Source organism: Colossoma macropomum, unplaced genomic scaffold, assembly GCF_904425465.1.
Source record: "Colossoma macropomum unplaced genomic scaffold, Colossoma_macropomum, whole genome shotgun sequence".
NCBI classification, from domain to species: domain Eukaryota; kingdom Metazoa; phylum Chordata; class Actinopteri; order Characiformes; family Serrasalmidae; genus Colossoma; species Colossoma macropomum.
Window position 1 is genome coordinate 19,629,670 of NW_023494795.1, and position 13,149 is coordinate 19,642,818.

General features: G+C 40.0%; 1 protein-coding gene across 2 annotated transcripts in view; it reads right to left on the minus strand.

The window, feature by feature from the left end:
* Window positions 1-1,268: 1,268 nt before the first annotated feature.
* Window positions 1,269-13,149, minus strand: part of LOC118815557 (kelch-like protein 29) — a 251,691-nt gene continuing 239,810 nt past the window's right edge. For both annotated transcript variants that reach the window (XM_036581753.1, XM_036581754.1), the window contains 3 exons: window positions 8,586-8,779; window positions 2,487-2,631; window positions 1,269-1,732 (listed from right to left, as the gene is read on the minus strand). In XM_036581753.1, coding sequence (XP_036437646.1) covers window positions 1,549-1,732; window positions 2,487-2,631; window positions 8,586-8,779 — 523 coding nt within the window. In that variant the 3' untranslated portion in view covers window positions 1,269-1,548. The remainder of the gene's footprint in view (window positions 1,733-2,486; window positions 2,632-8,585; window positions 8,780-13,149) is intronic.

The following is a 13,149-nucleotide window of genomic DNA, read 5'->3' on the forward strand; positions in this document are numbered from 1 at the left end:
AGTCCTGTTTGAAATGATACATTTACTGTAATTTCTCAAATAAACTGCTGTGAGTATACTTGAATAAAAGGTTCAAATTGTATTCTTTGTTGAATGCTTTGATTTCTGGGTTTTTTTTTTGTAGGTGATTATTTTTGCAAGTAAAGTTTATTCATTGGTTTTGAACAATATATACTAGGTTATATTGTTAATACAGTAGTTGCGTTCGAAGCATTTTTACCGTTTTCCTACATATTAAGTGTGCAGCGTTCAATATGCCAAAATTTATATTCGGAAGACTGCTTAATAAGGTGCTATTTGTTGCACCTGTCGATGCCCTCATTGCCATTTTCCTTCATTTAGTCCATGTAAAAATATACAACAGATTCATAACTAATAACACTTTGAACTTGAGCTGACCAGGGGGAAAAAGAAACAGTTGAAAATGTTGAGATGCATGCTAACTTGATTCAAAGGAAAAGAAGACACAAAACAAGGGTTTCTCTTTTCTTTAGAATTTTGGATATGTATTATGTTTCATCATTAATAACATATGTAAATGGTCCCTTTTGGGTACAGATTTACAGACATTTTTGTCCAACCTATCGAATTTTCTAAAAACATTTATACAGAATTACCTTCAGTTTTAAAATATACATATTTCCTTTCCTATGATACAGGACCCCCAGCCCCTGACCCTACATCTCCTTCATCCACATCCTGACTTAGCTGGTAGTGAGTGGACTCGGATGCAGTGGAGGATCAGAACCTGCAGAGTTCCCCTCAGAATGATGAGCAGATTGTGCTTTGGCTGCGTTCAGGCAGAGAAAACAAACAAACCAAAAAAAAAAAAAACAGCTTCCGAACTGTCTTCATTTAATCATTTCTCTTGATATGATGTCACTTGTTGGATTGCAGGTGCGGCATTACATCCCTGGCGCTGCCTCATAGACAAACAGACCATTCTATTTGGCTAGGGCACCACAACCATGAAGCTGCCTCAAATCCAAGTAATACATACCCTTCCTGATATGACTCAGAATGCTTACATTTCAAGTTCCGTCCTTCCGAATGGATGGAGATACTCTTTTGTCCTGTAAAGTCATGGCATGACACAACAGGCCGTGGAAAATGCGATAAACCACAGGAGGAAACAGACTCTTTGATTTCAGCATCTTTTCAGAGGTGAGATGCACTCATGGAAAAAATTATGTGCAGTTGTTATGACTAAAGGGTACAGATGTAATTGAAAAGAAAAAACATCAAAGCAAAGCATAAGAAAAGCACAATATGAATGTTTGTCAAACAAAACCAGTCTCTGTGGTAGGCTGAGTATTCAAATAGCATAGTATTCAAATGGCACAACACCTGTGTGAGGGGTAACTACTCTACACATCCCTGTCGAGCATTGGGATTCCACTGCAGTCTGCCCAGGATGGCCAGTAGGAGTCTGTGGGGAGCGAGCCGAGGAGACACCAGTCTCTTTAATGTTAGACACACACATCCAGCGGGTTTTGTCTTTGATCCCTGCAGTGCACTGAGGAGAAAGGCTGTGTGCCTGGGCCATGGTCAGCCGCTCTGAATGTATTTCTTGATCACCACACAGCCGTGTCTGAAGAGCGGGCAGGGTAAGTTCTGGAGGAGTGTCCACGTGTTGGTGCAGGGATCAAAGGTTTCCATGTTGCCCAATGCTGGCCCCTCACTGCTCACAATGCCTCCTGTAGCATAGATCTTCCCATCCAGGATGACCGCGCTTAGAAATAGAGAGAAGAGGAGAAGGATTTTTTTTTAATCTTTAGAGTGCTTTGTTTTTGTCTCCTGGAACACATTTTATTTACAATCTCAAAAACAGTAACTTTAAAGAAGAAGGGTGGAAAAATGAATGTACACTAGTGTTCAAAAGTTCAGACTCACTGTTTCCTATAAAATAAAATGAACGTTGTTAGAGGTACATGTGTAAAATTATTTTAATGTTATTACTGCGCAACATATTTTAACTAATTAACATGAAGCAGTAAAACAAAAAGTTTTACAGGGCCCAGAGCAAAGCCATTGATGATTTTATAAGTGAGAAAGCTGTATAAGACGAAGAACGAAGATACAATAAAATTAAGATCCAGAATGCCTCGTATTAGATAAGTGGTGATCAAATCTTAGCAGATAACTTGACAAAAATTGATTTATTACTTATCATGTAATAACTTCTTGATATTCCCAACTTGAAATACTGAATAAAACTTATTGAATAATTAAACTTTTTAGAACATTGAATAAAATTTTAAAATAGCTTTTAGAATTTCACTCTTCTTATTGAATCTTTTTGAGCAATTATTAATATGACAACTTTTGAACAGTAGTTGAAAAGTAAATGTAGCCAGATTTCACTTCCAAGTCATTCTGAACTGTTCACACATTGTAAAGGTCCGCTGTCGTGAATGAAAAAAAGTAAAGGTTAAGAAATGACTGCTGACAAAATGCTAACAAAATCCAGTGTTCATTAGGCTTACCTGCAGAACTGCCTGGAGTGGTTCATGTTTGGCCCTGCTTTGATGTTGCCCTTGTCCGGGTCGTAGATGGTGGTGGCTCTGGCGTAAGCGCCGCCCAGGATGAAGATGAATCCGTTGAGGCTTACAGCAGGGGCATACTTGTTATCTAAAGAACCCCAAGAGAGAGCAGGAGGGGAGAGAACAGACAAAGACTTTACCTCTTCAGTGCATTTCTCCACACACAGGAATTGGTTTACCTTCCATGTCTCTTGATGTCAAAGGCCTGCATACAAATTTTGCCCATTCTCAGATCTGCAAGTGCTTTCAGGCCTTTGAGTTAGCAGAAAAGCTGTGCAGCCTTTTTGCAAATAAATGTGTTGCTATGACTGACTGCCTGCTGGGATAATTGAATTCATATCAGCACAAACTTATTGTGCTTTCCACAGTGTGCTCGCACTAGATTCCAATGAAATGTCAGATAATTAATGATGTGGATTACAGACTGCGGGACTCGGTTGTTTATATCTACTGTGGTACTTTGTTCATGTTCCTGTGATTTTGTATGCTGGAATAGAGCTGATTTATTCAGAAAGATATAATCTCTGGAAGTAGTGTGATTTAGCATGCCCCAACAGATGTTTTCTCCTTTCTGTTCTCGCTGGTTATCTTGCCTGTTCTTGCCATTTTTTCCCTCATACCCAGTTCATTTATGCTTTATGTTGTTATTAACCAGAAGAATGAATAATGGTCGCTGTTTCTTGTGTGCGGTCCAACTATTTATTGCACTTTTTGTTCAGGGCCTTTAAGCGCTGCATTCAGGTTCTTCATGTTGAAGCAAAGGATTTTACAAACACTATCCTTAAAATCCAAAATAAAAAACAAAACATCTAGCGTGAGTGGGCAAATGACTGACAGCCAAACACCTGGCCACGCAGACTAAACGAAAGGCCATCCAGCAGCATATGAAGAAGGTGCTATCAATGAGCCTTTCCTCTCTGACAGGGAAATTGTCTCCCAAACGATTACAGCTGGGCCAATTTATCATGCCTATGAATAATTCACACAGCCACGTTTGAGGTTTTTGTTTTTTCCGCCTGCGTTGGACGCTTGAGAAGCCGCGCACGGAAGGAATCTGTAAAACAGCCGTTAGATTTAATGGTGGAAACATAAACGCGTCGGCTGGGCGCTGTGCAGTTCCACCAGGCTCCCTGAGTGCTGCCTGCCAGGTGCATCTCATTAAAAGCCCTGCCACTCCTGCATGAGTGACGGCGCAGATAACACCCTCTCTCTCTCCGGTACTCCAAACAGTGGTGGCCACAGACAGCACTACAGAGCTAAAGGCCATGTAAGCCAGGGGGAGGCGTCTTCTTCTCTAACAGGTGTGTCATTCACAGTCACTTCTGCATCGTTTGCATATGGAGCGAACAAGCAGAGATTTCCTAAATGCACTGAGGCTTCTGCTGCTAAGAGCCATGGCGCTTCAGTGTTGAGGCATCAAATCCAGACCCAAGCCAGTGCTGCATTTGCGTCACGCACCCACCTTGCATTGCACAAATTCACCTGCTCCTCATTCATCTCCTCCACAAGCATCTGCAGTGGCATCCTGAGCATGTAGGAGACACAAAAATAAAAATGCTTGCTCCTTATCTCAGCCCCTCATAAACAACTCCCACACTTATCTGTGTTCTCTCCGTTCAAAACCAACTGTGATTGTATCGGCTGTGCTAGCTACCGGAGCTAGGGCCGTGTTACTGTACACTGAGTCCAAAAAAATGCCACACAAAGGGCTCAAACACAACACAAAAGGATTAAGGCTGCTTCTTTGATGGCGCGATTCTGCCCTCGGCAAGACAACTCCGAGGTCTCTATCAAATGAAAGGACTGTCAACAGCAACACTAACATGGAACACATCTTTCCACAGGAGATAAAGGCTCAAGTATACAGTTCAAGCCACCAATTTGCAGAGATGTCTGCTTCCATTTTCCTCTACCCCTGTGCCTCAGTGATGGGAAACGGACAAAAAAATAGAAGCAGAGGAGGCTATTAAAAAAACAAGCAGTTGGAATAGCCGGGGTCATGAAAGGATACAAGCAGAAAGCGGGACAGGAGAGAATCGAGGGCTTTTTTCGATTTTTAATAAACACCTCGAGGCTTCTGAAGTGGGACTCCTTCAGCGCATCCCATCTCGGCCTCACTGCCGAAGGCTCAGAGTGCTGCCTGCCACTCTACTTTCAAGGACTTCTATTAAAAAAAAAAAGGAAAAAAAGAAAAACTGACAAACACAACTCTTCTTGCTGGTAATTTGGGGGCCTCAAGAATGTTTTCAGACAGGGCTGCTGGAGGCAAGGTGGCACCACTGGTGATGAATCACAGGTAGAGTGAAGTTTATAAGCCCCTGACGCAAGCGGCTACCTGAGTGGTCGAGAACACGATGGCCGATAACTCATCAGCCTGTCCACAGGGCCCCTGAATCACTTTTTAATGTGCCTCTCCCCTCTGAAGAACCACAGCAATTCGGTGCGATTTGTACAAGTAATTGTTTTCGATCAGCGCTCCCGCGCTCCACTTCCAGTGCGACTTCTCCCCCGCACTGCTCCACCTGGCCTTCCATGACAGCTTGTCTGTCAGCGGGGAGCACGCCGGCTAAATTAGTGTACGAAGAATCCGTTCGCAGCAGGGTCTTGAGTGTGCATGTTGGTTTTGCGGAGTTTGTGACATCGTGTTTGTTGTGTTATTGGATCTGTGAATTTGTGATGGGGAAAAAAAACCTCTCAGACCATCTCAGACTTGTGTTACTGCTCAAAAATGTGACATCACTATTTTCAGTACAAAAACTATTTTGTTGCTGATACATGTATAAAGTGATTCTAATGAGGGGCTAGTAGTGTAAAATCTATTGTCATTGGTGCACTAATAAAGTATACTGCATTTACCTGGATGAGCAGAATAATACCCTGTATTCCTATTGAGTTATAAATGCAGTAAAATGAATAAAATGCAGACATTTTAGCTCATTAGCCCAGCGTCTCCTAAATGTTTTGCTTTTCTGTGGTACCATAAACATGTTAACTAACATCAGTCGAATACAATCATTTGTCCGTTGCTGATACTTTTTTAAGCACTTATATGAGGATACTGATATGAATCCGATAACACTGTGCAGCTCTGTTTAGAATACCTTATCAAGAAGTGCTGCTCAAATCTTGAGGCAGGTAACTTAACAATAATTACTGTACTGTGCAAAGGTCAGAGACCACCCTACATTTTTTAAATTTAAAAAAAAAAGGTATTCAATTTTTCAGCAAATATTTGTAAGGGGATTAAATACAAGATAATAAAGGATAAAGAAGGGGAAAGTCAAAGGAAAATAAGTAAACAACAGGAGTTTCAAAAAATGAAGTTCGAAACCTTATTAAAAGATACATAAAAAATTGGATTTATACTGAAAGTTTTGCTATAATATTTAGATGTTGAGGTCTTTGTAAAATTTTCTGTTCAAGTTATGTTTTCTGTTTTTTTTTTTGTTTTGTTTGTTTTGTTTCCTGACACTTGTTTTTTACACAGAACTGTAACTGTAATAATAAATTAAATCTTCAAAACTTCAAATACTGAATAAAACATCTAAAAATACTTTTTGGTGTTATGGCACCTTCTAGTTATAATATTTTAATCTACACTAAATAAGTTATTATTCAATAAAATGTCACCAATTATTAATATGAGAAGTGATTCCGTTCTAACAGTAATATATCATTGCTCTCCAAAGAAAACCAAGTATCTCCAACACAGTAACTTTATAGGAGAGAGTTCTTTACTTTCAATGTAATGTAAAGAGGTTTTATTCTAAGCCATTCTGGAGCATTTGTAATGGTCCAATCATCATAAAATTTTCACACAATGTGGAGGACAGCTGAGCAGATGATGGAGATACATGCTTTTCTTTGAACAGTGACAATATGTGTCTATCTTGTGCCTGGTAGAAATGTGTGTGTGTGTGTGTGTGTGTGCATTTGCATGTGTATGTGCATGCATTCGCTGAGGACTGCTATTCAGACCCGTTTCTGGTGAAGCTGGAATACGCATATATTGATAATCTCTAAGTGTTGAGCCTCACAGGAAGACCATGCTCTTCATGATGACTCAGAGGACACAAACCTCCCATAAAATCTCTGTCCCAAGCCAGTTTTGAGGAGAAAGAGGCTGTAGGACTGCAGCCGAAGCTTAGCGAGATGGAGTAACGGCTGAAGCTGCTAAAATCCCTTCATTACACTCCTCTGTTTGGCTCTACACAGCCATTGACTCATTTTCACCTGACAAATCACTCACTCCGCCCTATCAGGCCTGCCCATAGCCATGTGACAGACGACTCACTCTGAGACAAAGAAGACGGAGCGAGAGAGAGAAAGATGGGGCACTGTATGGTGCCTGAACAACTCGCCCACCCTCCAGTGCTGAGATCACTAACATTTCCTCCACTCGCACCTGAGCCACAGGCAACATCCGCTCTGCCTCTTAGCTCTGATAATGAACTCCTGTCCTCCACACTGAGACAGAACAGGAGAAACACTCGCACACACATAGGAAGCTTGCACTGGTGTGAGCCCAACATGACTCCAACAACCTCCTCTTTCACAGCTTCCCCTACCAACATCTGCTTCTGTTAGAAACTTCCGAAAAACGTCAATATCAAACTTACTTATTTAAATCTTGCTTATTCAAATTCTAGTTCAGGCAACATTCAAATATTTTCCCTTTACTTCAAATGTAGTCGATCACCAAGACATGCTGACTTGTTTAGTTTTGCACTGGAGCTAATGCAGCTCCAGTTAGCACACTTGCCTCAGATCGTGTTGGGTTACTGAAGGGACATTCCGGCATGATTAATATTGTTGCTTTCCAAAAAAAAAAAAAGATTCCATTTTTGTAGTTTTTTTTTATTTTTCGACAATATTTGAACACAGTAGTTGTCCTTTACATTGTGTGACAATTTCATGATGAATGGACCAAAATTACAAAATTACTTAAAATCAAATCTTTTCACCTGAACTTACATTAAAAGTTAAGGATATCCTGTCAATTTACTATTTTGGAGATGCATGTTTTTCTTTGGACAACGACAATATGTTATTTGTTGTATTATACAGTATTGCATGCCACAGCATTATATCTCCACTTGTTATTTTCAGATTTTTTTGTTCACCACTGTTCTCTCACTGCACTTATAGTTACTCACTCTTACTAGGGTCATCAAAAAAATCATAAAGAAAACAGTGATTGTATCTTTATTCAACACATAAAGGATGCCATAGAAAAAAGCCAAGCTGGGGTAAGGTATCTAGATAGCCACCTAACTTGCTAACTAACAACTAACATGTTGTCCGCCTCATCTGACAAATAATTTTGTCGTTTGAGAAATCCATTCTCTCCACTCTAATGAGGATTTGCAGTTATACAGCTGTAATAAGATATTCTGCTTCTCAGTAGTAATGTTAGCTACCTGCACTGACTATCTAACAAAATAAAAGGAAATAAAAAAACAGCCCACCACCAAAAATCCATCCCAACACAGTTGTAGTTTTTTAAAGTTTCTCCCATGTTTAAGTTACATCATCAGAAAGGGGTTTCCTAGGCTTTAAAGCAGGAAATCAGTCTCTGCAGTACCACTGGAAGACCCTAGTAAGCATGTTTACTGATGTAGCAACGGTTACATTTTTCATTTTAGCTGGAGTGTCCATTTAAGTCTATTTAGGTCTTAAGTAGATTCGCTTATATTAAAGTCTGTTTTTTGTCTATGTGTGTCATACAGTGTTGGAAACCATATAATCAAGTCTTGAGATTAAACAGTTAGGCATGGCTTCAGGCATATAGGTGATGATTTAGGCCTGCAGTTGACACAATTCTTAACTGGTAGCAATAAGCATGCATTACTTGTTAGCTACATTAGCCTCACAGCTCCAGTGCAAAACTAAGGAGGCAAATTAGGACACAAAACATGTCTTGGCTACTGTGACTCTTTTTGAGGTGAGGGCAACTGTGTAAATGTGATTATACATACAGGCAAACAAAACACACACTACTTGATGCAAAAGAAGTCTTTCTATGCCATGCTCTGCACTTACCAATCATAGGGGACTCTATGAAGCTCCATGTGTTGGTTTGAGGGACATAGGACTGTAGGACACCAGCAGATCTTCCAGCCTCATTCACCCCTCCAAACACGTACACCTTTCCCCCACACACTGTGGCTGCTGCTGAGTGGACAGGCTTGGGCAGCGGAGAGACTGTCTCCCACTGGTTAGTGATGGTATCATACCTGCAGAGGAAAAGAAGGGAAAATGAGCTGCTTAGTTCTAATGCCAGATACAAGCTATTTTTACTCTCCTCCTTCGCAAGAGAAATGGATCAAGGAGCAGCCATTGTTTTATACTGATCCTCATTATTGGAAAAATGAATCCAACATGGTGTCAATGGTCTCGCTTATTAGGACCACAATGAAAGAGAATTCTCCCGGCTGCTGTAGCGCGCTCAGCCGCCAAGCCCTGATTGTTCCTAATGGAAAGTTTCCTGCTTGCCTTTGCTGGGTGATGTGGGCTAACGGCGGATCTCTTGGGCAGCTCATCAGAGGACACCACCAAGAGCCATCCAGCTGGAGAGCTCATCCACATGAAGACTGTTTTCAGGAGCTGCAATCAGGGCTCCTTTGAATCAGTTTAGAAGTGCTCCTAATGACTCTCAAAGACTAGAAGATCACTCATACCTAAACTTATTAGTCTGCTGAACACAGGATATTAACAACACTTGTGCAGCCATTATGGACTGTCCACTGCAGTTCTGTGTCCAGAATGTCCTTTTTATGTATGCTACCATTCAAAAGTTTGGAATCACTTTCATAGTAATATTCTGGGTTATTTTATAGACAAGAGATGTCTAAAGTAACAGAAACACCATATAAAACATACCTATTTGCCATTTTATCAGTTTAGCTACCATATGGTGCATTTTATATGTGTACAATTACAGACCATAGCCATGTTGCCCTTACCAGGTCCATCAATGGTCCACCACAGGACCACATATTATTTGGGTGATGGATCATTCTTAGCACAGCAGTGATATCTCAGCTTTAGTGACATGTTCATAGCATAGTACTTTGCACTAGCAATGTTGCTGGAGCTTTTACACATTATGTACACTTATTGATCACTTTGTTAGACACACTGTTAGTCATCCTCTATTCCTTCATCAGTGCTCAGTTTCTGACAACTGCTGTTTGGATGTTTTTGGTTAGCGGACAATTTTTAACCCAGCAGTGACAGTAAGGCATGTAAAAATCTCAATGAAAGTCCCTTTCTATTGATAAATGGGACAGATTTGGGCTGATAAATTGTGCATCAACAGATAAGCAGTCAGTATCCGTAAACCTACAAAGTACACCTTTTTGGTAGGTGTTTCTGATCAAATGACCAATGAGTATGAATATTTAATGTGGTGCTTCTATTATTACACTCCCCCTGTACAATAATAGCATATCCAGTTTGAAAATTATAAACTAGGACCAGAGGTCGGCAACACAAATGTTAGGAAGAGCCTGTTTTGTCCTTTTAACAAAAATCAAACCACTTTGGGAGCCACAACATTTATGTCCATTTCATCATCTTGGTTGTAATTTCATCATCTTGGAATAATTTATTGTAAAATATCTCTCTATGATCGGCTTTTTTACGAGACTCAGCTACTCATTTGCCAGCTTCTTGTTTGAATTTTCTCGTTCCACCTTAAATGGTGCTGCAGTTACATGCTTGCACCTCAGGCACCCTTTAGTCAAACGAGAAGCTGACTTCAGCTTTGCAACTTTTTAGTGCTTGACAGTGTTTGACAGTTTCTCGCCATAGATTAAACGTATCAGGAAACCAGCTGAGTGCTTGTACATGCAGATAATTCCATTCGTCTCCAAATTATCAATGTTTGTTTTTAATCTTTGTCTTTTCGTTAGTTACTAGCTAGTTGAGATAGCTGTCTGTGTTGCTGTGACCAGCAGTCTGCGCACCAACCTTCAGGGTTAAAGAGTGACTTAGCAGATATAGGCTACATTAACTCCAGCATTTAAGACTATTTATTGTTAAAACGATCAGCAAAGCTTTATTTTACTGCAAAGGAGGATTTTTTTATTGTTACCTAAAAGTCACATTCTGCTGTGGACCCATAACAGGGCAGTAAAAGAGCCGCATGTGGCTCCGGAGCCGCATGTTGCCGACCACTGAACTACACAGTAAAAGGTATTCTTAATCAGCTTTATCAGGTATTTTAGAAACACCTCCAGCTCCATTCATCCTTCATGGCACATCAGCAATTGCTTGTTTTCAACAGCTTTGTAGCTTCCTGTGAAAGTGCACAGGACTAGCATATTAAAATAACTGTAAACATAATTGTATACATCTTCAACTGGTTTAATATTACTCAAAATATTTATACTAAACCATGAATCCAAACTTTTAAATGATTTTGCATGTCTGTTTACACTAACTTACTAACAGCTGCTGAAGACAACCTCCATCCAACAAATTAAATAATTAATTGATTCATTGATTCGTTCTCAGCTACAGTCTCCCTGTCATCACTTGTACCAGCTGACAGCCAGCTAATGGCTGGAGCGTTCCTGAGCAGCAGTGTAAGACTAAGCTCGTTCTCCTGAGAAGGGAAGTGTGAATGGCTCAACCAGCAAACCAGAATAATGTTCCCCCTAACAGCTGCTGAAAGGAATGTCAAAATAAACTTCAAGTTTAAGAAAAAGGCTTAAATCCTGCTGTGTCTTAATGGAGAACACCAACAAGCTTTAGCTGAGCAGGCAATGGATTACATAAAAACTAATGAAGAAACTGGAAGAGAGCATGGAACACAATAATGAGGCAAATGTAATCAATTAAACAGCACAAACTTATTCATACAAAAATTCTCGAGTGGGTTTTGCCAGTTTGGCATGTTGTCATTAATGGAAATGTGCAGGTGCGAGCAAATAGGAGACGAATATGAAGCAGAAACCGAGAAAGAGATGTCAGGAGGTACAGAAGCATTAGAGAAAAAAACATTTCTGTGTTTATGAGCAAATCACGACAAAATGTAGCCATTTGGTAATATTAAAGAATAATGAAGAGTGATGCTGAATAGGGGCTGATTTAACCACTATTTGTCTTGGATTTATTCAAGTGCAATAATCCAGTTTGCCATCACCGTTTTGACAGTGGAGTGCATGGCCTTAAAAGCTTTCACTAATTTCTTGGCTGCTGTGTACCGTCCACAGCACTTAATAATATACACTGTGGTACTCAGCCAAACGCAGTCAGCCAAATGATGCACTGCGAACGGGCCCAGGTTAACTTACTGTGTGCGCAAATGAAAAAGAGTGGGCGACAGACAGCAAGCAGGAGAGCAGGGAGAAGAGGAAAAGGGTGTGAAGGATGAATCACATGATGATATCAATGCAGCGTCTGTGAGCTGATGTTATCCTGCAGGATGAGAGTTGCAGTGCATGATGGGTGCACTGTATGTTGTGTGATGGTATCATCAGTGGTGTGCTGTAATTATGAGAGCTACTGTACTGTGACCCAGATTCACCCCTATCCCCTCTTGTCCCCTCCACTATCCTCCCTCCCCATCCAGGCACAGTTTAATCATGCTCGGGGAGCTGGAGGGAAGTGCGTGATTGGCCGCTTTGATAACCTACGGAGCACTGAGAAAAGATAAGCTCAACTGGAGGAGGGGAAAGAGTGGACTAGTACAAATACCTAAAGATGTGACAATGTATCAGTGCGTCGAGATGCATCCATCTGACGTCAGCATCAGTTTTTGGAATGTTAGAATTGTTAGAAATAAACATAAACACAGCAAAAAAGATTCTGGATTTCTGCTAATGACCCCAGACATTGCATTGATTTATTAAATTCACCTGAACACACTGGATTTAATGTAAAGAAGTCTTGTTTAGCCAAACCAGATACTGGATGATAACTAGAAGTAATAAGCAAAGAGAGGTTTGGAAATGGTTAAACAAACATACTGACACACACACACACACACACACACACACACATAGATATATGTATATATAAAATTTTCTCAGGTTTCCTCTTCCTTATGACCTTTTGCACGGTACTATATGGTCACAATTTTGGACTAAAATGTAGTTATTTTTAAATATAAATAACAAATTGGTGTTATTTTTTATTATTAATATTATATTACTGTGTTCTTCTGGTCACATTTTTTAAAAAAATGTGAATCATTAAAAAAAAAAAAAAATTGTTAACATTTGAGATTTCATGATGGGGTTCTATGATAATGGTTCTATGGCAGTCACAGAAGAACCACTTTTAGTTCCCTAAAAAAATTTTATTGGATTTTACGGTAGCAACTGAGTGTAATTTCTGACTGTCTTAGATATCCCTGAGTTGAACTATGCAATATTTTTCTTCAGCAATGTTGACGGAACACATTTTGGTGGAAATGTGTATGATTTACAAAACCCGAAGAAAACTGAATTACATCTTCATAAGTGAGCAACCAAGTCAACCTTTATAAAGCAGTTTTATTGTGTTTAAATGCTAGTTTTTACTGTTTTGTACACATTTTTTGATATAACGAACGCTGCAGTTGTACTGTTCGTTTTAACTGAGCACAGCTGTCTTT